Raw genomic sequence first — 27,791 nt, 5'->3', positions numbered from 1 at the left:
GCCTCACTCTCGGGCACGAGCACAGCTCGCGTTCACAAACAGACGGGCGCATGCACCAGCTCGTGTGCACAAACCGACGGGGGCGCGCACGCCCTTGATAGCTGCTTCTTTGTAATTTCCTGTGCAATATATTCAGTGTTAAATTGTGAAGACCGTCATCTAATTAGAAATTCAAAAGCTTCCTTCAAAAATATTAACTCGAGATGTCTTCGAGAAGAAATGTCTTTCGGTGTCCACTTTCGGTGGTCAGTGGTGAAATTACATTAATCAAATGACGACAATGTGATAACGGGGTAAAATGTCATGAACTACAATTTATTATTTCGTTTTAATATAAAAGAATACCCAGATGAAAAATAATTGTTATTTAGTGAAAAGCAGACAAATATGTTACAGGGGAAGCAGGGTTTACACTTGCTTATGATGGCTGTGTCGAAGTCTCATGGATGTATTAAAATAGTCTCAACAGTTGAGAAATCAAAGCGTTACTCTGAAGCCCAGATCGACCACAACACGACATTATTCCAAACGTGCCACCCCATATATCTAGGACGATATATCCGGACCATTGTGTGAGCCTTGAAGACACCAAATATTGAGCTCAAATTGCTTTGAATAGTAAATTTAATTACTTTACAATTAGCAAAATCCAATCATTTCCCCCTCATTCACTTTGGACATTAAACGTTTTAACAATGCAAAGATTAAAACAAACATGAATTTAACTTTTTACTCTACCGTAAACATGAGTAATTATTCTGCTATATTTGAAAAGGTAATCTGTTTAGGAAATAGGTTGATACAATTTCAACAAAGAACTCAGCTGTGCAACTTTGTCTCCACTACGGTCCCAAAAATCACCGTGTAAGTCGTAATTCAATCATAATTAGCCACAGTCCCATTACTCTGCCTTAACTGTTTCGGCTCAACTGAAAGCATGTTCAACAGGTAGCAGTCTTTGGAATGTAGGATTATTTAAAAAATCCCTACATTTGGAAAATGTGCATCAGTTACTGTGCCAGCCACCTTCCACACTTGACAATAAATCAAAGAGGCGCAGTTCAAGTGCGACACCCAGCGGCCGTTATTGATACGGTGGCCGTGCACATCTAAATATACAATCTTGGGAGAGAAAGTAAATGTAATGTATGATCCATTAATCATACAAACTATACTTCGAGAAATTTTAGAAGTGTAAGGGGTAAACAAATTGTAGTCAAACAACGAAGGGACATCAAACCATGGAAAGAAAAAACACTGCCACCATTAAGAAAGCTAATGGTTCCACCAGTTACCAAACAGGTTTCCTTCTGAAGCATAAATAGGCACAATTTGTATAGAGTTCTAATTGATGCACAAATTATGTTTCAGAAGCGTAATTATTTAGGATATTACTGCAGTAACTTCACTCCCCAAATGAATACACTCGAACAAAAAATCCAGCTGCTAGTACACCAGTTCACATTGTAGAGCAAATAATTAAAAGCTGCACTTCTAAACCAATGATGTTCAGCACCAGCTCTATTGCTTTAATCACACATGTAGACACCAGGGTTTGGAACAAAAATACACAGCAGGGGAGATCACATTGCATGTATACAAGCGCACACAAAACTATCAATTTTTTGGTACATTACATTAATGCAGCCCTTCTTAACTCACTTTCTGTGGCGTTGTGCATTGATCATATTCAAACATCACAAAATGGTGAGAAAGATGCTGCATATTAATAAGACGCTGGCATGCGTCATATTGCAATCTGTTGGGAGTTGGGTAGCGGAAAAAAATAGTTTGTTTAAATTCCATAGCCAATTGTTTTAATATGCACAGCTAAGACTTCCATTTACATTTTCCATTAGTGGTATAAAAAATAAAATGTTTGGATAGTCATGGCTCACTTGATGCTTATCCAAGCTATTCAGCAGCAAAGATCACAATCTCAAGGCCAAGAAATTGGACCAAACATAAACACACAGAGTCACACACAAACATACATGCACAAATTATCAAGGTGGAAAAATATAAGATTGGATATAGCAAGGACAAGATATATACTGTTCCGGACTACACTGGACGTTTTCAAATTCGAGTTTCTGTGACAGTTTTAGTAATTTTCTAAATCCACTAAAGATTTACAGACGCTCCACTCGTATTCTTTTGAAAACGGCCTTGGTAACAAATTAACCAATACTCAACCTTAAAGGCTTTTCTCCCCTTTTAGTAAAAAAAAAAAAAAAAGAAAAACCAAAGAATGAACCTACTGAGCAAATTAATAATTAGAACAATTGGAACCTGCACTGTGCGTCTGCCGAGGAAAAGGGACCGTAGGATACCGAAATAGCTGTGATGAAAAGACAGAAACGCGAAGGAACGATGTATGTAGTGAGTCGAAATGACAGAACTACAGAACCAATAAGGTCCACAAGGACTAAATAACGGAGGAAAAATCACTAGGAGACCAACAGGAGGAGGGAGTTTACGTTCCAAAGTCCCTCAAGATAAATCTAAAATGTATCGACCATGTTCTGGTCTTAGTGCACAGTAGAATTTACCCCTGAGTTCTAAGGACGGCTTAGGTGCTGTATGTTCTGCAGCACCATTGGGGATGGCCACAGTGTTTTGAGCATATTGAAGAATGAAGGGCTGTTCAAGGGTGGTCTTGGGTTTTGAGGGTCACGGGAAATTATAAGAGCCCAGAGGGAGGAGTATTTGGAGGTATGGTACAGTGGATAAGGCTCTGGTATACAATGTCATGGTCATTCTTGGTCTCCTTCTCTGGCCACATTCTCTTTGCGGCACGCACATATACATGCGCACACACGCACACGCACACACATAGAAACACAGCAAGCAGCAGATAGTTGAAAGACCTTTGTGAGGATTCTGAGGATTCATCACCTTTTTATGGGCCAAGGAGAGTATTCAGATTGCACATTACATAAATTCTACACAATTATCTATTTAATTCCCCATTCCTTCCTACCTTGTAGGAAGTGCATTGTCTGTATTGCCCAACCTTAAACTTTGCACACAGTTTATACAGATTAGTCCACTGCCCCAGACAACCCCCCCCCCCACCCTCCCATTTATTTTCATTATATATTCGGACTGCTCAGTTCTCAGGTCCTCCAGGCTCCATTACATTTCTGTGGCATTACAGCCTCCCAAACCAGCAGAAAGCAGCTTTGCTTTGGGCTTTCCAACATTAATCTATAGGAATCTTGTCATCCAGCTCCAGGAGGCCGTCTGCCGTCTGCTCCTCAAACTTCCCTGACTCCTGCAGCTGCTGCCGTCTCTGGACCTCCGCCTTCAGGGTTTCCAGGTCCTTTTGGCTGGAAGGGGAATTACACAGAGCATTGCTGCAATCTTAGCAAGGGGTGGTAGAGATAGGAACACAATAGTGGACTCAAAAAGGTAATCAAGCAAAACGATTTCTGGAAACAAAAACAAATAGATCGGAGTCAATTAAAGTCTTCTCTCAACATACCTGAGGGGGATGAAGATGATGCCGTTGATGATATTGAGCTGTTCCAGAACGCTGGCCATGCTCGGAGCAGTGAACTAGCAAACGAGAGACAACACCACAAAAACACAATTAGACCTCGCCTTATTAGCCTTACAGACACCTGCCTCGCCACCCTCCCTGAAATCAACAGCTTTGATACGCAGTGCAGACACTGCACGATTCTTAATGGGTCACCTTGAGAGGCGTGATGCTGGCGTTGGAGCCATTCTTATAGATCTCATTCATGGTCCTCTGCAGAGCCACGGCCTGCTGGGTGAGATATTTGAGGTACTCTGAGCTCTCCTTGGTCTTCTCGTGAGCTTCGCCCACCTGAAAGAAAACGATAAGGTAATGCCGTGTTTCAGGATTCATCCAATAGGGAAGGGAGTGTCCGCAACAGCTCGTGTTGTGAATTCACTGTTTACCTGGTTCTTGTAAATGGTGTAGCCTTCCTTTTCATGCTGAAGTGCGGAGCGGAACTCCGCCTTGCTCTCGTAGACCCTTGCGACAAGATGATTGCTGTAGGATGAGAAGGAGCACGTGTTTAGAATTATTAAAAAGGTCACTATTTGTAAAAACCTTACCCTAAATGCTTGACCATCATGCCTACCTGAGGGCCACTTTGAGGGAGCGAGAACCATGGTACTTTGTGTTGATGGTCAAGGCGTTCTCCAGGAACCTCAGGGACAGCTCGTATTCCATTACCCCGTGCAGCACCAGGCCAATGTTGCTCTGTGGCGGAGATTCAGGATCACATTCACAACAGGAGCTACTAGCAACGCTGTATGCTGGTGAGGTCTTTAATAGCTTTCAGGGCTCAACAACATGAAACTGTAAATAATTGGAAATCTCCTTGAGATGAGATGGAAAAAGGATGAAATATGGTAGACAAAGAAAAAATAATAAATTTAATTAGCAAGGCGTAATAAGTTACACCCGGTTTCCTGTTTGGTAACAGTTAAATTATACAAAATAATTCATTCCGGCAACCCATCTACAGTGGTGAGTCTAGATTGTGTTTATTTTAAGCTTCTGAAAGTTTTTTCTTCTACAACCTTTTACTACTGTTGTACTACTTTACAGTTTAGTATGTGTTCACTCATTACCCAATTAGATCCCCACCTCCAGGAACACGATTGGTTAAAAACACATGTTCACCCAGATTTGAGCTAGACTGTCAGCCTTTAGATTATCCAAATTCTGATTTGTGAGACTACCATTTTAATAGCCACACCATATTTATAATGTGCACATTCATATTACTTTAAATATCACAAAACCCAATTCATCATTAAAAAATAGCAGCAAAAAGAGTGTGCATTTCATGCAACTCAGATTTGTATTGATATTGCAGCCTAAGACCAAGTAATGTCGACTTAAATTCATCAAATGTCAAACGAGTGAGACAAAACCACGTCTGAGGTGCACTTACATCAAGCAGGGCCATCTCCGGGTGGTCCTCCCCACACACCATTAGCATGAGATAACGTGCGCGGTACAGCAGCTTCAGGGCAGTGGACAGCTGGCCATTGGCGAAACAGTACAGAGCCAAGTGCATCTAAGACGAAGACAGAGACAGGCGGCAAAACAATAAATAAGAAGGCCTTTAAAAGGCCTTTAAAAATATATCAATCTTAATATTTGTATGCATGCATGTCAAGTCAACCAAAGATGATATCGTACATATTCTTGAATGGTGTTGGGGTGTTCAATGCCCAGGGCTCGCTCGCTCATCAGAACTGCCTTCTGCTGGTTGCTAAGCGCCTGTTGGTTTCAAAACATTAAAAGTGAATAAACAATCCATCGTATGAATCTCAATCATTCATAGTCATGGATATGTAGACCTAAAAGGTGTTCTGATCTCACCTCTTGATGGTCTCCCATGATGTAGTTCAGGCGAGCCAGCAGACGCAGGCAGGCACAGATCTCCACATGCATGGCTCCGTACACATTGTTGAACAGGTTCAGGGCCTCGTTAATCAGCTCACAGCCCTCCTTCAGGAAACCTGCAGGACGATGTCGTTAACAACCAAGCACGCATTGGAAGCTGCTCAGGAAAGCTTAAAGCAAAACAACTGAAGTTGCATCAATTGAGTACAAGCGCATCCATGAGGAAATCATGGACTCACCTTGCTGCACCTTGGCCTGTCCACTCTGGAAGAAATGGAAGGCGTCTGAGGCTTTGGGGTTCACGTGCTTCACCACTGGGAAGATATTCAGGATGTCCTCCTCTGTGAAGGCTGGTTTGTGGCGGCTGTCAAAGTTGTACTCTTTGATCAGGATCTGCGTTGAGATTAGAAACACATGGGTCAGTCGGAGAAGCAGACCGGGAGGGGACAGGGCATACAGCGCAACCTTGGGAATGAAGGGTACCTGTATGCCAGTCTTAATGGAGATCTCCCTGAGGAGCGTGATCTTCTGCAGGCCATGCTTCTCCACCACCTGATCCACTCCTTCACTGTAATCATCATGTTCACAACACAGTCACACAACGGATGGCATTGAGGCCCATTTGTTTCATCTGAGTGAAAAAGTAAGTTGCGTTAATGTGCAGCTAGCTCAAGGGCTGCTGATCATTGGATTCAAACCCAGAAGCAGTGGTTAGACAATCCTGCACCTCTGAGCTTACCACTGCAATGTGAAATGATAGTAGCTCTGGGCCTCGGTGGCGATGTTCTTCCACAGCTCGCTGGGGGTCAGGCTAGCCCAAGCCGTGTTGTCTCCGCCGCCGGGCACCCTGTTGCGCCGTTTGCGGTTCTTGCGGCGGGACACCAGCTCGTCAGGAGGAAGGTGCGCTACCGCATCGGGGAAGGAGCTCAGGAAGCAGTTGAGGAAATGGCTGACGGCGGCCGAGAGAGCGGACAACTCCACACCCTGGAGGAAGGCGAGGGGCAAGGATTACACCCGACCGGCAATAAAAAGCGGTAAAACTGCTGATAAAAATGTAACGGTTTTTCATTTTACGACATCAAATAGACCAACGGTACAAACCTGAAGATATGTCTTGAAGAAATGCTTTGCACACCTGGTTATCAGCTCACAGATTCCTATTCTCTAAACATACAGAGAATAGAAGAACAAAGGGTTAGTGCTACTGTCAGTGATAAAGCGTGTTTGGAAAGGTATTTTGTACTCGAACCGTAGGGATATAATCCAATACATTTACAGGGCGTCTTGGTAGGAATCAGAAGAAATGCTATCAACAACCTTATGATGAATAACATACCAAACCCCTCTTTGTATAACGACTATTAAATTAAATTCAGGTCAAAGTGTTATCACCGGCCAGAGGAATCCCTTACATAGAAGTGCTCCAACTTGGCTTTCGCCGGGGTCTTCTCCACAAACTCCAGAACAGTGCCCAGGTAACGGATGTTGATGCCCCTCTGGTGCAGAGCTTCTGTCAGGGTGGCACCGTCCATGGGCAGGGCACTGTGGTCCAGGCAGTCCTTCACCTGAAACACAACATACTTCAAGGATGAAGATGCGCATGTGCATATGTACGGTTGCATTTTGCAGATACAACACCTCTAAGTTCTAGGCCCTATGTTTTTTTTAGGCCCACTACTGCAGAAAACTCATAACACGCATTATATAGCTATCAAATTAGCATGAATCATCATCATGCATTATTTCAGCTGTCTATCATTGCGGCGGACAATCCTACAATGAAACGAGTCCTTGTGTTGAAATGTAAAAAGATGCATGTAAATAGCCCTTACTGGAGATAACTCAATGTAGCAAAAGGTTTCAAAATGATAAATTCCCCATGAAAAGACCACATCCTCACGTGCATCGGTTGGGTGTAGGTGTGCAAGAGAGATAGATTTCCCATACCAGCGAGGGAACCTGGCAAGACACCACGAAGGCAGCGGCATCTTTGAGGAGCTGCTTCTGTTTCTGGACGTCGTCTGTGCTCTCCTCGGGGAACCGGACACCTGGCAAAGCACCACAAAGTCAGCCCTAGTGCTGGCCCAGCCAATGGTGACAGAGCTTCCTGCGTAAATACAGAAATAAGAGGGTCTGGAAGATACGCACCGGGGGAAAAGAGGTCAGGGTTGAAGCGAATGTCGAAAGAGGTGTTGCTGATGGAGCCGACGGCCTTGCAGGCGTTCAGGACCACCTCCCTGCTTTTTGGGTCTGGGATCGTACAAAAGGCAAAACATGAATATAAAGTCATTTTTAAAAACAAATGAATGAAGGTTAATGTTTTCCCCCAAACAGCAGAGCTACAGAGTCAGTCAGTTCATGTTGCACAGCCAGTTAAGAGTGGACAGATCATTGTTATTTCATTGATTATATTCTGAAAGCCATTCATTTTTCACATTGCCATTAGCCAGAAAATCCACAATCACGTGGATGATAGGAAATTCTTAATAAATTACCATGAATTAAATAACCTTTACCATCACATTCATAAATCAGTTAAGTAGCAACAGGATGGATTCGGTTAGGATTGGTTGAAAACATGCAAATAAATCATATCTGCCATGATTATTTCATTCAAAGAACCAATTTGTATTCAGGGGAAAATCAAATCAAAAGGAGAGGGCCCAACACTGGTATTCTAATCATTAGGGGTACAGGACGTTGTTATGGGCTCATGCTCTAGCCCAATGCAGGCTGAGGACCGAGTAGAGACAGCTATCCAGGGGAAAACATTTAAAACTATGGCGTAATGCCACGATGCAAGCACTAAGCAGCACCAGAACACCCACCTCCAGATACTAATCTTACAAAAATATGAAAACATAGAAACATATGAAAATACCCTTATTAGAATATTTTTCTTAAGGCTGTTCTCCACAAAGATAGCTGTCCCCATTCTGACCAGGCCATGCCGGTACTAATGCTGGACGTACCAATACCGGATCCGTCTTCGGCAACTAAGGACTCCGCCAGTTCTTTGGCCTGGGCTAACCCTGGGATCGTCTCCTCAGCCTCCTTACCCCCCAGCGGGCCCTCCACCTGCCCGTTCTGCGTGCCGTCGGGCTCAGACACCCCGTTGACCACGGGCTCCAGGGAGTCTTCGGTGGCGGTGGCCGTTGAGGGGGACTCCAGCCCGTTGGTCTGGTCCACCTGGGGGGCGTCTGTGGGGGCGGCCTGCTCTTCGGGGGCCTTGCTCTCCGGGGGGGGGATCTCTGAAGAGACCTCTGTTGGCTCTGTGGTGGGCAGCGCCAGTTGGTTAGCGGTGGCGGCGGCGGCGGCAGCTTTGGTTGAATCTTTGTTTGCCTTGTGCTGCATGAGCTGTAACGCGGCCATCTTCATGAAGAGGAGGTATCTGCAGGGGAATTTAACGTTATATGCTATACACTCCATTCCACACCGTGTATGCAACACACCTGCACCGTTACAAAGGTGTTGTGAATCGTTACACACCTATGGTGAATCAATACACAGCCTTTGACATAACACAACTCTCAATTGTAACATACATGTCGTGTATCGTAACACACCCTTTGTGGATCCATAAACACCTATTGTGTATGCATACACACCAGTTATGTATCTGGTATGGTATGTTTATGGTACACACCTGTGCTCAACGAAGGCCTCGATGAGCTCCTGGCGCAGGCAGGCCAGGCGGTGGCGGTGCAGGCGGGGGAAGCCCTGCTTCTGGGTCTCTGGGGGAAGCTCCTCGCCCTCCACGGGCAGGAAGTTGAGGTCGGGTGGGAAGGTGCGGAGGAGGTCCAGGATGTAGTGGCGCCCGTCGTTGCCGATGATGCCCTTGCACTCCACGGAGGAGCAGAGCTGCACCGCCTCGTCCTTCTCGTTCAGCACGTCGTGCCTCTGGACCTGAGGAAGGGACGGAGCGGGGGGAGCGCGTCAGAAGGGCCAAAAGTAGGCGGGGGCCTCTCTGAATACACTTGATACTGTAACTGAAGGATCCCTCGTGCTCATTCCTCGTCCGTAGTCCCTCACACTGACCTTGAGCGGCCGGCTGGTCTTGTCCAGCAGCTCCAGGTACTTGCTGTGGGACACCACCGTCTTGCCGAAGTCAATGGAGCCGTAGATGACGCTCTGCTCCTGCTCGCGCTCCAGGATGCCGGGGATGATGGACTGGGCGGTGACGCGGTAGCCCCGGTAGTCCACCACCACGGTGCCCAGGGTGTACAGGCCCTCCACGTCCACCGCGCCGTACGCCCGCACGCCGTTCAGGTCGTTGGTGGGCGCGGCGTGGGCTGCCGCGTCCCCGCCCAGCTCGCGGTAGTGGTCGCGCACGTCGAAGCCCAGGCTGAAGAAGATGTTGTTCCAGATGAACATCTGCATGCGCGTCTCCTCGCCGGGGTTGATGGCCATCACGTTGCCGTCGATGACGGCCATGGCGCCCCGGGTGGCGGCCGCGGCAAAGTCACTGTGGACCTGCGGGAGAGGGACGCACGGCAAGAGTTCGTCACGACCGGTTGTTAATCAAACATTACCCACCTGTTTCTTGGTAGAAGAGTTTGAATAAGATATAAAGCCGTGCGACTGTAGTTAGCCAAGCTGTGTTTGGAGTTGGGCATCTATTCATATACAAACAAGCAGCCATCGAGATGGGATCGTTGGGTACTGTACCTTGAATATGGCCCTTTCTCTCAGCAGGCGTTCTGGCAGGTTCTTCCGGGCCAGCTCTCTGGTGGTCTGCAGCTCCTCATTCCAGTCCCTCGTCTGGGAAGCCATCAACCAGACGTTACCCTTCACACCCAACCCTTTGTTTCCCCACAGGAATCGTTCAGTCTTAATGAGGCGTGCGCGCGGCCCACCTGTCCGGGGATGTGCTCCTCGTACCCAAGGCGGGAGGTGTAGGCGTCTTCGGCCCGGACACAGTCCATGGCGTGGTCCACTTGCGGGGCTGTCCAGCTGTACACCTGGAAGGGTGTGGCTATCCTCTCAAACGGGTGTCTCTGGACTCTGGTCGGCGAGACATGGCGGGCAGAATCATTTTGATACTTATTAACGGTCTTATTCGGTGCATGTTAATATAAACGCACACTGGGCGACAGGGTCCTACCTTTTCTTCTGCAGTGCGCTGAAGTTTTTTTTGAAGGCCGGACTGATCTGGCTCAGCAACTCTACCAGCGAGTGACTCAGGAAGCTTGGATTGGCTGGCTTGGGGTTGAATGTGTAGGTGGTAGATCTGCAATACAGAATATCATATTCAGAACCACAATGGAATTATGACAGCCAACCCTGGAATTGTATTCAAAAAATGTAGGATGTCGACTAGACCAAGTACATCCAGAACGCATTGGATCAAGCTCTGCAGTAGCAGCAGGATCCCCTAAACTGCCGTTATTATTCGTAAGAAGCACATGGCACACTGCCTCATGCATTCCATGAAATCTTGGGCAACACTTCCGCAACCAACACAAGCTCATTAGGCTGACCAAGGGTGACCCAACAACACAGCGGACAAAGCCTGCTAAGCTCTGGTCGGTATCCAAATAGATATCCTGATTAGCAAGGTGTCACTCATAAGGGATATCAGTCTGACTGGTGGAGATATGATGTTGGGGGTACTGCCTCGTTGAGGTATGAGGTTGGGGGTACCGCCTGGTGGAGGTATGAGGTTGGGGGTACTGCCTGGTTGAAGTCGGGGGTACTGACTGGTTGAGGTATGAGGTAGGATGTACTGCCTGGTTGAGGTCGGGGGTACTGACTGGTTGAGGTATGAGGTAGGATGTACTGCCTGGTGGAGGTCGGGGGTTGGGGGTACCGCCTGGTGGAGGTATGAGGTTGGGGGTACCGCCTGGTGGAGGTATGAGGTTGGGGGTACCGCCTGGTGGAGGTATGAGGTCGGGGGTACTGACTGGTTGAGGTATGAGGTAGAATGTACTGCCTGGTGGAGGTCGGGGGTACTGCCTGGTGGAGGTATGAGGTAGGATGTACTGCCTGGTTGAGGTCGGGGGTACTGCCTGGTTGAGGTCGGGGGTACTGACTGGTTGAGGTCGGGGGTACTGCCTGGTTGAGGTATGAGGTAGGATGTACTGCCTGGTGGAGGTCGGGGGTACTGCCTGGTTGAGGTATGAGGTAGGATGTACTGCCTGGTGGAGGTCGGGGGTACTGCCTGGTTGAGGTATGAGGTAGGATGTACTGCCTGGTGGAGGTCGGGGGTACTGACTGGTTGAGGTAGAAGCCGCGGCTGGAGGCGGTGACACTGATGTGTCTCTCCTCCACCGTCACCATGTACAGGTACATGAGGTCGCCGTGCATCTTCCTGTTTCCCGGTGGAGGGTTCCAGCCGCTCATGGTCAACACCTTCAGGCACTGCATGGGCTGGGGCGAGCGGAGCCAAAATAGAAGGAAGAGGGCATGGCTCCATGTTTCAAGCTTTCAAATCAATCATGTACATCTGTCATTTACATCACCAGGAGTAACTCCAGAGTGAACCGGAGTCATTGTTAAACAATTGGTTTGTCATTTCATTGCACCCTATTAGCTTTTATTTTCAAGGTTAACACCGTGATGACGTAGCCTATATCAAGGTTGGTTGTTTGTACTAAGTAGGGGGTCCTGAGAAGTGAAGAGGCCTCTTACCTTCCAGTCGTTGTTGGGTGGCTGGAGGGGCATCAAGGGTCGCTCCTTACTGCCGGGGAGGATGTGCTCCGGAGGGGTGCAGTCAATCTGTTCCAGCTCACTGCCCTTCTTCTTCCTCCTGCCGCTATCTATCGATTGACACCAAGGAGCAGGGGTCAAGGTATACACCATCTGAATATTGAGTGGCTTGGATACAAAATCTAATAAATACATAAAACACAGACAAGCACAAACCTCCAAGGTCTCCCTCTGTGAAGATGCTGAGGAAAGAGAGGGAGTTGCAGTCTACTCCATTGTAGGCATCCGAGGGGTCCAGGCTCTTCAGCAGGTCTCTGATGTGACGCACGTGGATGCGGGCCTCTCGTACTGTGTAGGGCTCTGCAACAAAACACGTACTTTCAGGTCATACACGCTGCACATTTTGTCAATGAAAGAGTCTGCAAATGTTTAACAAGGAATGAAACATTTGCTTATTTCATTACTCATTCGTCAAACAGACATACATGATCTATATTTAGGGTAAATCATCAAACATAAATGTCTTGTGAAACATCATACTAGGGGTGGGAATCTCTTGGCACCTCACGATTCGATTCCGATTCAGAGGTCAACAATTCGATTCTAAAACGATAATTGATGCATCTCGAAACAGTTTTATTTTTTTTGGTACATTTCCATGCAGAATTTTCAAATATATAAATATATATACACATCTGAATTTGCTACTCAGAGTTTACTAATCACTTCCTACTTTTGTGATGATCATTAAAGAAATCAACAGATTAATTACCTTATCTAATATTTTATCAGAGAAAAAGCTTTTGTCACAAATATGACTTTCTATGAACAATGCAATAATAAATGCAGCTTGCATTACAACACACTATGGAAGTAGGTAAAAAATAAACAGATTTAGTTTTCTTTTCTTTCTAATCTTTCTTTTCTATGTCATTAAAGAAAAAGCTGCTCTTAGTCAATTATAAGAATAAGAACTTTTTTGTCGTTCTTTTGTCTGGCTGTGAGTTTGCATGCATGCTATGCGGAGGCTGAATCGCAATTACGTCCAGACAAATTAGATTGGCCACTAAACATTGAAGATAAATTAAATAATTTTAAAAGTACTCAAATTATCCCTCTCTGTCGAACAGAATGTTGCAGGAGGCGAACAAATTTAATAAAAATAGTAATAAAAAATAATAATCTACATATATTTATTTTTTTTAATTCCGATTATAATCTTATCTGAATCGAGACGGAATCGTTCTACACAGAATCGCGATGCATCGACGAATCGATTATTTTTCCCACCCCTACAGCATACTATTTACTTTAAGCAGTAGATTTAATTTAAACATTAATGCCTGGACATTGGATTTATCACGGTTTTAAGAAACGTAACCTGTAGGCCCGCTGCACTGATCATGATGTCACTTTTTCGTGCCATCTTTCCCCTGCCATAATGTGGGGGCGCCGTCTTTTCCCATGAGGAAGGAGAACATAAAGGGGCCTCACCTTCGACCACCTTCAGCTGGGAGCCCTCCTGCAGGCCTTCGATGGACTTGAGCTCTGCAAAGTTGTCGAGCACGTTGCCGTCGAGCTGCAGGGAGAAGCAGGTGCGATGGCAAGTGTCCTCCCTGTCCATCAGCACCTGGTGGATCTCCTGGACCATCTCCTGGGGAGAGACCTGGTGGAGGGAGGGGACATCAACCCTTTTACAAATTGTTACGTGTGGTTGTTTTCCTGTGTCTTCCTGTGTTCTCTGTAGGTCTCACGCCATTGGCTGTTCCTCCACCATCGTCCAACCCCCTGTCCAATCTGGGAGCTGTCTGATGGCCAATCAGTGTCATCAGGCCTTGATAACCTGCACCTGCCTGTCTCCATTGTAACACGTCATTGTCTGCCTGTTTGTTGGCTGTGTCATGCTGTTGCCTTTGTTTTTGAGATGCCATAGGGGTTTAGGTGAATAGGTAAGATACCCTTGGGTGTACACTACCATCACAGAGTTTTCCTCTGTTATCACATCAGGTTAGAAGCGGGGCCACCCTCTGTATGTATTAGCTAGGTTGTATGTGTGCACTAGTTAGTTGTCACTTTATCTTGTTTTCTTTGATTTGGCTCCGCTTATAGTTCCCTATTCCCCTTGGCGGAATGCTCGCCAAATAAATATACCTATGTAACTAGTTTGCTGTTGTGCCATGCATTATTGTTCTCCCAGTCAGTCCAACAGTTACATGTGTTATGGTTCCCCTACTCCCCCCCCCCGCCCCAGACGTAGCAAGCGAACATCCTGGAGCCGTAACACACATATTTACAAAAAAAGGCTCAATGGTGCAAGTACTCTAGGACCTAGTGTATATGCTTTGTGGACGCGTCATTACTCTTGGATTGAGGAGACGCCATACCTGGAGGTCAAAGGGCTCTGTCCCGGGGGCCTGGATTTTGACATTGAAGCCTGTGTCCTGGATCACAATCACTTCTTGTTCGTTGGAATCATCCCCAGCATCCCCATCCTGTTTGGGCTCCAGCTCCGCTGTGTGCTCCGGGGCCCCACCGCCATTCATCACTGAGGTTTCTGTGCTGTGCTCTGATGGGAAGAGGAAAAAAAAAGGGGAGAGTGACCTTTAGACCTTAGGTCCTTTTCTAATCGCCCATGCTCCGCTGTATGGTTGGGGATCAAGGATGAAGGCCACTTCTCAGATAGATATGACGTATAGAGACTGCTTCCAAATGAGTTTGTTAAATATCTGCTCACAAGCATTTAAAACTGCCTCACGGTCCTGAACAAAACACCGCTCCAGATTCGACCTTACCACCAGGAACATCATTGAAATATTTATGATCAGCAGAATGTTAACCATCAGAGCTATGCCTGTGCCATAGAAATGTGCCTTATTGGCCAATGTGATGTGGATGCTTCAGTACAAGATATCAAAAATCTAAAAAAAGTTGTCGATGACAGAAATGTAAAGGCTTTTAGGTTGACAACATTCGCAGAAATAGAAAGCGCCAGCACTGGCAAATAAGACAAACAAACATCACCAAACAATCAAGCATTCCTTGCAAATTAACTTGATCAAGTAACAGCCACTTGTCAGTCAAATCTGAAAGGGGCTGTTTGCTTTGTGGGAGGGGGCATCAACGCTACAGAGGTCAGGAATAACATGAGGCAGCTGAGCAAATGGTTCCTCTAGCTGAGACAACTGCTGCCAGTCGATGTCCTTGTTGACCGTCAAGGGTACGCCAGTGTCAGGGTTACTGGAGAGCTGGGGAGGCCCACTGGAGGACAGGCTGAGGTGGGGGGAGGGATGGCGGTGTACAACAGAATAAGGCTGAACAGCCGCGCTCAGAATACCAAACAAAATCGCCCTGAGCAGACAAAAGATTGTTGGGCTGCCAATGCATAATTGCAAAAAGTATTGTGCTCTATGTATATCCAAAGCTAATTGTTTCGGTGTCATTAGTACATACAGTTCCTTGGAGTTGGCCATCATTACAACGATATTGTGCAAAGATAAGTGATTCAGGGGAAGGCAGTGCAACGAAGGAAAACATTGTTTTGCATTGAAATCTACCACTACATATCTCATGTGATATAATTTCAAAGATTTATAGAAGTTCCCCCCCATTTTTAACAAACATCAAATACAAAAGCCAATAACACAGGCAAGCACAACATGACTTCTAACAGCAGAGAACATGTTAATCAATACTCAAGCTGACAGAAGCTGACAGAACCTCAAGAGTCAATGATTGAGAACACAACTTGTCTCCTAACTTGGTCACTAAAAAATGAACAAGTACCCTTCAAAGGACCAATTGAGCACAATAAATTCAGAAAAGTGTCATTCAAAAATACTCAGAAATAGCAGTAGCAATGTTTGTCAGTACAATTCCTGTCTGAAAACCATAAAGGCTGCAAAATAAAATATTTTAATTCTGGCCAACATACAGGGCTATTTGAGCAACTGTGATAACACATTTGATGGAATACTACTTGATGTTGTGCAATAGCCAAGCACTGCTCTAGTCCAACATCAGTTTTAACTCTCAATTAATGTATTCAGTTTCCAAGAATCCACCCTCTTTGTGGACCTTGATAAAGATACGAAGGACTACGACTGCTGCCATGGAAACACTTAACAGCCCTAAAAACACCACACAAGGTCTTTGTAATTAAAAACGTGTGGCACCACAAGATGGCATCCTATTGTTGCACATACAAAATATCAGTCTGAGGAAGACTGCCGAGTCATGTTTAGCAATGAGATTTCACAACTATTTAAAAAAGTGAATGGCCGGCTTTGTTAAATAAAATAGATGGGAATAACGCAATACATATTTTCACTGCGGGAAACTCAATTTGATTAAACAAGACTGGTGAAGAATAAAGAAAAAAGAGCCAATGGGCATAAGACAAATTTTAAGTTCAGATAATACAATTATGCGTACACAAATCATGTACAGAAGTGGAAGTTTGGCATGGTTTAAAGATAAATATAAGGCTTTGATTTACCAAGAAAACCAAGAAGACAAGTGCCATCAAGCAAGGTACTAGCAGCATGTTGAGTGCTCAGTTCTGGACTTTGACTAAGATTTCTGGGATTAACTAGTTCACGTTTCCCCCCCACAAAACCCTTAAGCCCCTTTAAACCAACATTGTACCCTATCCAAAATCATGCCTGCTTTATTTGCACTTCGTTTTTGTAACTGTCAAAGTACGGTCATTATTGTGAAGCATCACAAGGTACTTATTCAGCACCAAGTCAAAGTTAAATCCCTCAAGTGCCCTGAACATTCGATTGCTTATTTGTGGTTAAATGAGACAAAATCTGAAAACTCATGTGCAAATTCTGAAACTGAATTTGAGGAGGAACCCCAGCTATAGCCAACCTGCTATGAACGACAGTGACACACAGTGCAGTCCTTCATTATGAAGTTGTAACGTTATAAGCACTTACAGGCCAAACTTCCAAGCGAAATCACGTGCGGCAGAGATGACCATGTCAGTTGTACTGACTTGTTTGCCTCAGCGTCTTATTGACTTTAATCTGATGCAAAGACATGCATGCAATTAAATGAACGTGGCTACTTACCAGCTGCAGAACTAGCCATTCATGAAGTATAACCTTCTCTCACCGAACATGCACCATGACTGCTCTACAGACGCCGCTTCCGCTTCCCGGTCGAGGAACACTCGACCTACCGGCACCGAGAAGGGGGAGGGGGGACTCTGTACACGTAACGTACTGGACGGGGCTCTTCTGAACTAGTACTTTTAGCATGATGAGTCAGTCTTAATCATCAATAATGGCGAGCACGACATAGTATGTAATTGATTCGCTGGGAACATCTGAAGCTATACAGCTCAAATCCAACCGTGAAACCCCTTCATCAGACTTACATGAGCTATTCCACTGAAGGTGACCTTCAGTCATTCATCTACTCCTTACGACATGTGCGCCAGGTCAGCTAGTAGATCAGGTTCATGCTGTCATCCGTGGATATTAGGACTGGAGTATAATGTCTTTTTTTGTGTTTCTCTGATATTAAAGAGCATCTGCATTATGGACTCGACCAACGTGACAGTTGTTCGCTAGCTAGCTTGTGTTAGCAGTTATAAACAGAGCCAGCCACCAGTAGTAGCCCAGAGCTAAAGTCATTCTGGTGATCAGTTTAGGTAGGACTTCAAAACGCATGAGACAATTCGACCAGGTGGGTTTGATTAACCATCCGTCATAACCTAAAAGGAATAAGGCTGGTAAACATGACATACTTCTGGTGACATTGGCCATAGAAGTACCTTCAATCTGGTTAGCTGCTAGGCAGGAGGTGTTGTTACAGAACAGTGCATGAACTATACAGTGGTACGGCCATACATCACTCCATAGTTACACATGCATTGTAACGTTATGCCTAAACACTGAAACCTTGAGCCACTTCTTCTGGCAGAAGGTTGTTGCAACAGTGTTTGTATTAAACATATAAAACATGTCACGATAGTTCCACTATCTACACTAACCCGACCAAGAGTGACCTTACCGCAAGCACACGGATCCTTCATAGTTGCCTTGATGCTTTCTTTAATGTCCTGGTTTCCATTCGGTTCATGAGAAACACCATCTGGGTTACAAGTAGGCACAGTGGCTGGGACGTCATCCGCCTTGCTCACCATGTCGGGCGGTTAGTTTATCAGCAAGATGTGGAAAAGGCTGCAAGTTTATGAATTCGCGACGTCTGAGCAGGTCTCCCAGCAGTCAGCTACATGCGAAGGGTATGAGCTTAGCTTACAAAAACAATCTGAGGACAGTGCTGTACATGGAATCACACGTGGTTTCCTCCTCTTGACCCCTTTGCCTTTGCGTTCCCTTCAACCGTATAAACGCTACTACGGAAAGCCAGTCATATCAAATCTCTTCAGCAAGGACATGCCGAATTGCCAAAAGTCGAAGCAGCCTCCTGGTGGAAATTGGTTTTACATTGTCACCATGACCTGACTGTTATTTTTGGATTGCGTCTTATAATTTGTTTGGGTTGAAAGGGGAAGACAACCTGATGACAGTAGTTTTGAATACATAATATGATTGACTGCTGTACAACTCATACTATAGATTGCATATTTTACTTTAAAATGGTACAACTCCCAAACCTAAGCTTAATGGTATAAGAATTCTGAAAGCAATCCAAAATGTAGCTCTTTCCTCAAATTTAAGTGATAATCATATCAATATTGTATGGACATATTTGGCTAAATTGATGTTTTATAGACTTCATGTGCATATCCCAGTTATTAGTAACACATATTTGAGACCCAAAATGGACAAAGGGCCAATGTAACTCAAAACACTACCAATGTCAATATTGAGAACCTTCATGAAACATAGACTTTGTTCAGCCTGACTAAGATTTAAATATTTGTTATTTTTATGTCTTATTATTTTATAGTGACACTAATGAACACAACCCAAAATCAGGACAATGATTTATTGTCCTGATTTGGGTTTGATCATTCGAAACCAAATAATTTGAACTCATCTAACAACTGTTATTCTCAATAGAAATCTGACAACAGTCTCTACAATTCAGTTTTATTCAAATTATGTGTACAGTATAGTTCGCTATAGGAGGTTAACACAGTATAAGCGGTAATCAAGGTCAATAAAACACTCAACCAAAATAATTACAAAACATATAACAATCTAGAATTACATTGTGTGCAAACATATACCAAAAACCAGAAGGTGCGACATAGCACTATTGCTTGGACCAAAATAACAGTAAATAAAACACTTTATAGTTCCAAAAAGAAAAAGGAAATTGATTAACAATATTTAGTGGTCTCATCCAGGAAAGGATTATAGAGACAGGCTTCTACTGACAAACAATGTTATAAATTGATTCTACAACAAATGATAATGCTTAAATCACTTTTGGGATAAGCAGCTTAAGATGGAAGACAATCCTGCTGAACATCAATAGCTTATCCCCTCCCTGCACTGCTCTTCTGATGTCCAATATAGTAGCCTACTATGCTCTGACATTCAAATATGAAATCAAAAGTACGTTCTCTATTGCAAACAGGAAAAATAAGACATCTTTATTAAGGCATCAAATCATTCCGCCGTGATCACACTTCTTATTTCTGGTCGACCTCTTTGGCTCAACGTATAGGCCAAGAGTCTGAGTCAATACGCACATAATGCAAGCCTGTTAAATGATCATGATGTTCTGATTGTTGTTCAAGATGAATGGGGCTGAAGTGTAGATATGAATGAGATATAATGCTATTACTGTGTTATAAAAAGGTGGAAGGATGCACATGGTCAACTGATTGCCTTTATTTGGCTCGTGGTGTACTATATCTTTTGAAGTTCAACAGTCGGTTCTAAACACCTCTTTCAGGAAAAGCTGAATGAACTATGGGCAACAATGAAAAGAGCTTTGTATTCTTGCTATTGTTCTCCAAATCTTGAGGAGAAATAGTGCACATTCATGCAAAATGGCTTTTCAGTCAAAGTGAATCTTCAAAACAACACATTCACTTGTGAGTATTAGATGCAGAAGACCAGATATTTTCCGTTCGGTGCCTTCAGCATATCAATAAGCTTGATGCTTCTCTTAACGCAGCATACTTGACTTCACCTTTTCATATGTCTCTTATAAATGGGCAGAAACGGTAACAGCGTATTCTAGTCAAGTTAATAATTCCAGGCAAATGAGGAAAGTACAGAAAAATAACAGTTAACTAATTTGAGAATATAAATATAATTCAAACACTTTTCACCTTAAAATGTCCATAAAACCTGGCTGCTTAATAATATTAAACTATTGGTAATATCTAATACACAATATAAGATGACATTTCTGAAGGACAAAAATATATCATGGATGAAGCCTCAGATCATTAAAAGAGCAATATTAGAAGCTTCCAACAGTAAAAATGTGCCTGAATAAGTTGGCTCAGGTCTTAGGTTACAGATGATATCTCTTGGTATATGTATTTAAATTTTGGCTCAATCATAATAAGGATTTTACTTAATTTTAGTTGTCTTCTCACAGGTGTCACTAACTACAGGTTGGACATTATAGAATGAAATAATTTTCATAGAGTCCTACAAAAACAGTCTCTGAGCCATGGTTCACTTTTTTGACCAAAGATATTGGAAAGGTCTCACGCAAGACGACCTAGCACAATATACTCCTTCTCAATAATCATAAATGATATAATGGTATAATTCTGCATTGGTATGAAAACATAGACAGCAATTTGATCATGTTGTAGTCTCAAAAAGCCAGACCAGATTCACATAGTCTGTGTGCCATAGGTAGGCTGGCTTCCCGAGGCCAATTTATGTTGTGCACCGATTCAAAGAAATTTCTTCTACCCTAATCATGGAAACATATTTGTTGATTCAATATTTCATTCAATCCAATTTGCAAAACTTTTCATGAATCGTATCTGGCTGTTTACATTAGTCTGACTTTTTACTAGTCGGACTACTATGTGTAAGAATGACCATAACAGCATGTTCTAACTCAAAGCACCCTTTTGAAATGAAGATCCTAAAAAGTACATTTGTCATGATCCATTATTCCTGAGATAAAAGATTGCAACAAATACAGTCCCTGGTAGATGTTGAGCATCATCTCTGGTCAAAGAAGTGAGACCCAATGGATCCACTACAGTATTGCAGCCGTTACTCCAATATGAATGTTACTTTTAGGGCACTGCCTCTAGAAGAAACAAGGTTTGTATAGTTAATACCGCAGGTGTATCTAGCCTTCACTCAGGTTTATAATTGGACATGTGGGGAAAGACAGTAAAAAAACAACAGTATATACCTACACTGTATATATCACCAGTGGAAGACTTATTAACATTTTGAATCATTGACTAAATCATAACTTAGTCTTGTATTTGTTCCACCTCAATTCACAGTCAGAGATGATATCCTAACCCTACTTCTTGTATTACCAACCATCCAGTCACCCAACTTGCACCACAATAAGCAAAAATAAAATTATTGAGAACATTATTTCAAAGATCAGATATCTAAATTTCAAAAAAGGTTTCACAGCAAAGACAGCCACGGAGGTGCAGACACTTGATGTTCTCAGCTGTGACCAGAAGCCGTTGGCTACACCAAAGTTGGTTTTGTTTGGAAGATTGATTTACGATGTGGTGCCTCTTCAAACAACACAGCTGAATGTGAGCCACAGAAGAAGGTGCTTCATTTACCCAAATGGCCTTTTAAGATCATGTATAACACTACTAAAAAAGTGCTGACCAAAAATAAGGCCCAGTGGCATACAAAGTTATACCTGGTGTTTAACACATACTCCTATCGACTTCCTTACTAATTCATTAACTTCAACCAAATCTAGTTTAGTATGAGCAAATATCAATAACTTCTATTAGAAAAGTGGCCCATAATGGCGATGGAGGTTTAATATTTTCAATAACCCATGACACAGGTCTGTGAAGGAACTCGGTCAAGATGCAGAATAATAATCAATAGCGTTAACAGTCTGAAAAAAAGCTGATAATGTCAGAAATGGTTTGCGTTCACATTTTCACAGCGTGGGTTACATCAGCTGCTGTTCTGCCTTTGCCTGAGCAGCAGGGGGCGCTAGCGACGCAGACATTCTGAGCTCCTCATCGTGGGGCTCCACCAGCCCTTCTCCTCCGCCCTCCTCCACCTCCGCCCTCCCCGGTCTCTGAGCCGGGGAGCGCCTGGGGCGAACCCTATGCCGACGGGGGTGAAGGAACAGGGCCGGATCCGGCATGGCCGTGGGTTCTGCCGGGCCTGTGATCATCTCCCTGGGAACGCACTCTCTGGCCCGCTCCAACCTGACCTGCCCCGGGAACGGCCTGGCTACGCTCCTACGCTTGGGCTTCACCACCGGGGACGTAGCGCACACCAGCGTGGGACACTGCGGCGAGCTGGAGCGAGATTGTCCTCCGAAGCCTCCACCGCTGCCGCTGTGGGCGCCCTGACCCCGGGCCAGGCTCTGCTGCCGCTGGCCGTGGACCTGCATGCGCTGGTGGTGCAGCTTTTGGCGTGCGGCGTGCAGCTGGAAGGAGAGGTACGCCGCTGCCTCGGTCTGCTTCTGCAGCTCCGTGTTCAGCATGGTGGAGCGGTGGCTGCGCCGCTTCAGTTCCTCCAGGAAGTGTCTCTCCTTCTCTTTAAGGTTGGCTCGCAGGGCGCCCACCACCGCCCCCTTGAGGCCCACCTCCTGCCGCAGATCTCCCAAGGTGCACTGCTTCTCGGCCACGCCCACCTCCGCCGCCCGACATCGGGCTTCGAGGAGCTCCACTTCTTCCTGCAATTCTGCCAAATACACACACACACACACACACATAAACACACACAGACGCACACGCATCAAAGCAGTCCTTCAAAGAGCATATCTATCGTCCATGCCTAATATCTAAGGCCCAAATACCTAATATGGGCTTAGCCCAGATGGCCCAGATGATATTAAAATGAGATCTTGAATAGAAGCCACGCTGTGAATTCAGTCGAGTCCAGCCCAACCATTTTGTAAATCAGCAACTTTGCTATAAAAGCCTATTGCGCATAATTCAGGAGCAAACAAGAAAATAATATATGGCCTTTAGTGTGTTTAAACAGAGGCAGAAGGCCAGGCACTTCCAGTCGGAGGAGTCTCCTTTCTCTCTTCATGCAAGGCTCTATCGCTACATCTCTGTTTCCCAAGGCGCTACCGTCTCAGATTGTGATGTGACAGACCATCAGATCGGAGTACTGGTGTGCACTGAGGTGAGTGCAACAGAAATGGTTTCATTCATTTTTTATAAAATTGCATGTATTCACATATATGGGCAGCCTTATTAAGCACATGGGAAGTAACATCTGTGTGTACTTCATAGTAAAAAGGGAAATCATGCCGTAGGATATTATGGCCAAGCAACAGATTCATACGTTAACGAATCAATTAAGATCCAAAGGCCTTGAAGCGAACCAGGTATTTACATGGTTCATGAAAAGGGCACTGATCATCGAAGAAGGTTAAAACCAAAAACATTAAAGCTACAAACACAAAGATATCCCCAGTATCAATAAGACCATGATTCATTGGATAAAAATTGTTATGGGGAGGCACGCACAAACCCTGTGTGATAATAACCCTGACTGGCAGAGAATCATAAAAAATGACTCAAAAGAGGGCAAACTATGACATGAAACAGCGTTGCAAATAAAAAACATTTTGATAACATAAACATCACCATACCCTGGCCAAAGGCCTAGGTTTGTAGAGAAACCACTTTAACAGCTAAACTCAAGTAAAACACATCAACCGATTTTTCCTGAGACAATAACCAATCCAACTAGAAGTGCTGATGGCTCCTCTTCTCGTACATTAGCCATCTGTTCCAGAGCCATTACATAGTATCCGTATTTAGCTGTCACTGTTTTTTATTTATTGCCAAAGCACATAATAAGTGCAGTACACTCCTCAGAGAAGGCAAAGAGTTGTCAAGCTACAGCTCAGCCAAGGGTAAAGTCAGATTACATCCACAGAGAAGCATTTGGTGGATCAACCACCCCGAAATAGGTCATCGTGACTTGGAAAGAGATGCCTGGATGGACGCAGACGAGTTCAGTTCTGGGGTGGCCGGGGACGGCGGCAGGGGGACTAGGATAGTGAAATCTATATCCACTTAAAACTTAAAACCCTACTTCATAGATCAATAGTGGCAATAAAGACGACGTACAGCAAAGCCCCGCCCACTTTCCAAATCAACAGGAACCAGGAGCTATCCCGACTCCGTCTCCATCGCTCTTTCTTTCTTTTTCAAATCCTGGGTCTCACTTTCGCCTCTGCCGTCCCTTTCCTTTAAAACATCCTCTCGCTCCACCGTTCTCGCTCTCTTCTAATCCCTGCTCTGCATGTCCTTCAGGATGGCGCCTGCAGCCGCTGAGCAAACCTGCATCATCGGGTCTTACAGCGCCAGCCCACCCTGTGTGAGCTCATGGCTTAAACTGGACACATCTTATCCCAAATACGTAGTTCTGGAATATCTCTTTCTGCATCTGTGTCAGTTTTTCTACCGCTCTGTCTCTGAATCTCTCTCTCTCTCTCTCTCTCTCTCTCTCTCGTCCTCCCATGTCTGCAGCCCATTGCATCCCCCCCTCCCTACTCCTTCCTATCCGTCTGTTCATCCAGTGCTTTTACTCCACCTTCCTGTTGTTCTCTCTCTGTCTGTCTCTGTCTACGCTGCTGTTGGAGCAGAGGGCCTGTAATCCAACACCCCCTCTGGGCCCACAAGGAGGAGGAGAGCAGGAAAAACAGAACAGAATAAATCAATGTGCCAGGCTGGTGTGTGGGTTGTGTCTGTATGAGTTTGAGTGTGTGTGTGTGTGTGTGTGTGTGTGTGTGTGTGTGTGTGTGTGTGTGTATGTGTGTGTGTGTGTGTGTGTGTGTGTGTGTGTGTGTGTGTGTGTGTGTGTGTGTGTGTGTAAACGATCACGAGCACTAATGGCTCCTATGAGCTGCAGCTGGGCTTTATCCCCCTCCTTGCTCTGGATCTGCTGTGTAACAAAATGGTACCCATCTGCTTTCCTTGAATGCTATCTATTAAATGTTATGTGAGCACACTTCCCTTGTCTAAATGAGGTGAAAGAAAGAGGTTGGAGTAGAAAGGGATGAGAAAGAGTGTCCTTCTGGGGGGAGGTGAGGGAGAGGAGGAGGAGGAGGGCTATGGATGCAGTGGTTGTGTATAAAAGACTGATGAATGTTGTGAGGCTATAAGTGCCGAAAGAGAGTTCATGTGGAGAGTGCTGCATAAACAATGCTGCTCAGACCTCATGCCGCTCCACAGGGAAGATGGCGGAGAGTAAAGCAAGAGGAAGAGCGTTGAGAAGAACAGCAACGTTACAGTGCTTGACTTACCTATTTGGTTTTTACCTGGAGACTTCGTACTCAGCTCACAGGCCAGCTCTGAGAGCAGAAGGACAGGAAAGAAGAGAAGTATGCTGTAAAGACTGCCGCAGAGGATGAAACACTTGATCCTATATGATCGGATTGCAACAACCTATATATATCATGTCTGGCTATGGCTCATTATTGAAGGATTACGTATTCAATCGATTTTTTTGGCGCCAGTGTGGGGATGTAATGATATACTCTCAGATGTACTGTATCTTGAGACTTCAGTCCTGAACAGATATGTAATCACGATAACACAACACATTATATATTTTCACAGTGAACCAAGTCAACCAATTGCATCATGTGTAATTGAAAAAAATGCAGTGAAACACAGTAAATATGATGTTGGGTTTGCATAGGACACTTTTAACAGACAAATCGGAAAGTGCTCATGATTCCAGGATTATATATTTGAAACATGATAAGGCGGTTACTATGTTCTAATAATTTAGAAGGAATTAACTCATAACTCATGCCTCAATATTTGCTGGGCCTTTAAACAGGCATGAGTATGGCCTGCTGGGTCTCTGTTCTCTTTGTTGTGACTAGTCTTCATCTGGAGGGGCTGCAGACAAGATACCTATATAGGCTCGTTCAAGATCTGCTCATAGCTCTGCTTCAATAGCCTACTACTAATACATAAGTAATGATATCTTAAAAGTTATGAATGATAGTATTCTCTTACAGTAGATCTCTGCATTATGTTATTCTGGAAAGGGAAGATGAAAATTCTCCTAATTCCTTTAATCTTCATTCAAGATTTTTCAAAGTGATAAATAATATAGGAGTGTGCATATGAATGATTCATAATGAAGTGAAACTCACAAAGGCAAAAAAGACATGTGAACATAAAAATAGGAGTAGCCCTAATCGCTAGCTACACTTTTATCCTCTGATTGACACTCTGCCACACCTCTTCCTTCTGCTAGCACAGCAAACCCTCTCTCTCTCTCTGCTGAGGCTTTTACAGCTGACTACCGACAGCAATCTCGCATTTCATTTGCAAACTGTCAAACCAACATAATCAGCCCCACGCTGTGAATGCCTCGCCCGGTTACCTTCATAATCCATTCAAATACATGATTCAAATGGGATCCTGATTGGTCAGTCTTAACAGCTCATGAAGTCCCCAAGGCAAAAGGCCAACAGCTAGGCAGTGATGGAGAGATGTGCCTGATCCGAAGTGTCAGTGACTGACAGTGATGTCTCAACCATGCTCCATTTCATCAGATATAATGTACAGCAAAAGGCACAGTCATTTTAAGGAAGCATGAGAGAATATTTCTTTATGCATACATGTGAGCTTCTGTGTGCGCATGCAGAAACCTCTCATACATCTTCAATTAAAACAAGCCATTGCACATGCACCCTGATACATGACTGCAAGCTACTTAATCCAGGAATCTGGTTAATTCTAGAAAGGCTCAAGGACATACAAAACATTCACTCATTCCTGCTAAGAGAGAAACCACCCATGCAATTAAATAGCAATCTCCTTAATGGTGAAAAAAACAAGCTCTGATGTTATGGGGGGATTGTTCGAATCTGGATTAATTCGCTTTTTTCTTAGTCGCATTCGACACCTATAGCTTCTTCATTAAGGCTGGTAGTAAGAAAAACAATCAAACACACACACACAGTGCAGTTAACGGTCTAATCTAATTGATATGGATCACTATGGCTCAAACATAGAGGACTTCTGCATGATGGATGGGTTTGTTTATGTGACTATCCATAGCTGGTCTCTGGTGTGTATCTGTAATGCACAGCATCAGCAGAACCCCTCAGACTCACAGCTTGATTAAATGGAGAGCCAGTTCACAAGGCCACGTACAGAGAACAAGACCTAGGCCTACAGGAATCAAGGCATGACATCATAGCCTTAGGTGAGTCACAGTATTGTACACTATATGCATATTAGACCAAAATAGCTGTACATGTAGTATCTCCTGATAATAACTGCTCTCCAAACAACCCACACCCACACACACACACACACACACACACACACACACACTGGTAGAGGCTCACCTGTGCATCGTTTCTGCAGGGCCAGGACCTCCAGGTGGAGACCCTGGAGCAGGGTGACATGTTCCTGCTGAAGGAAAACTGTGCTGCGCTCCACGCTGGCCAGCTGACCAGGCAGGCTGCACTCAGAATCCATGGTCCAGTCCTCCCAGCTCCACACACACTGCAGGCAGAGAGGTGAAACAACAGACATGGCTAGGGTTAGGGGATAGGAGGGTTCTGTTAAGGTAACTCTCGCCTCGGTCGTTTGCTTTTCACTTTTAACACGTTTTCTTCTGTCACTAGG

At 44.5% G+C, this 27,791-nt stretch overlaps 2 protein-coding genes across 4 annotated transcripts; both read right to left on the bottom strand.

The window, feature by feature from the left end:
* Positions 1-350: 350 nt before the first annotated feature.
* cluha (clustered mitochondria (cluA/CLU1) homolog a) lies at positions 351-18,368 on the bottom strand. 3 transcript variants are annotated; one of them, XM_079732564.1, is made up of 27 exons: positions 18,065-18,368; positions 14,428-14,609; positions 13,538-13,709; positions 12,260-12,403; positions 12,026-12,153; positions 11,610-11,764; positions 10,500-10,625; positions 10,252-10,399; positions 10,064-10,156; positions 9,434-9,868; positions 9,042-9,301; positions 8,368-8,786; positions 7,544-7,645; positions 7,343-7,443; positions 6,808-6,960; positions 6,497-6,559; positions 6,135-6,379; positions 5,879-5,963; positions 5,635-5,788; positions 5,372-5,511; positions 5,189-5,269; positions 4,938-5,063; positions 4,116-4,237; positions 3,931-4,024; positions 3,701-3,835; positions 3,488-3,561; positions 351-3,332 (listed from the first exon to the last, which is right to left on the bottom strand). In XM_079732564.1, exons 1-27 carry the CDS (start codon positions 18,195-18,197, stop codon positions 3,206-3,208), a joined length of 4,197 nt encoding a protein of 1,398 aa, XP_079588690.1. In that variant the 5' UTR covers positions 18,198-18,368; the 3' UTR covers positions 351-3,205. The 3 variants fall into 3 exon arrangements, with proteins under 3 accessions (XP_079588690.1, XP_079588691.1, XP_079588692.1); XM_079732565.1 differs by having other exon boundaries at positions 8,455-8,786; XM_079732566.1 differs by lacking the exon at positions 18,065-18,368 and adding an exon at positions 17,119-17,173.
* A 3,740-nt stretch (positions 18,369-22,108) lies between these two features.
* Positions 22,109-27,641, bottom strand: ccdc92ba (coiled-coil domain containing 92Ba; the record flags this gene model as incomplete). Its single annotated transcript, XM_079733712.1, has 2 exons — positions 22,109-22,854; positions 27,509-27,641. The coding sequence occupies 2 exons, from the start codon at positions 27,639-27,641 to the stop codon at positions 22,109-22,111; spliced, it is 879 nt and encodes a 292-aa protein (XP_079589838.1).
* Between the last annotated feature and the right edge of the window lie 150 nt (positions 27,642-27,791).

This window comes from Pollachius pollachius (genome assembly GCF_949987615.1).
Source record: "Pollachius pollachius genome assembly, chromosome: 3".
NCBI classification, from domain to species: Eukaryota; Metazoa; Chordata; class Actinopteri; order Gadiformes; family Gadidae; genus Pollachius; species Pollachius pollachius.
The sequence above is the reverse complement of the archived record's forward strand: the minus strand, read 5'-3'. Positions and strand labels throughout refer to the sequence as shown.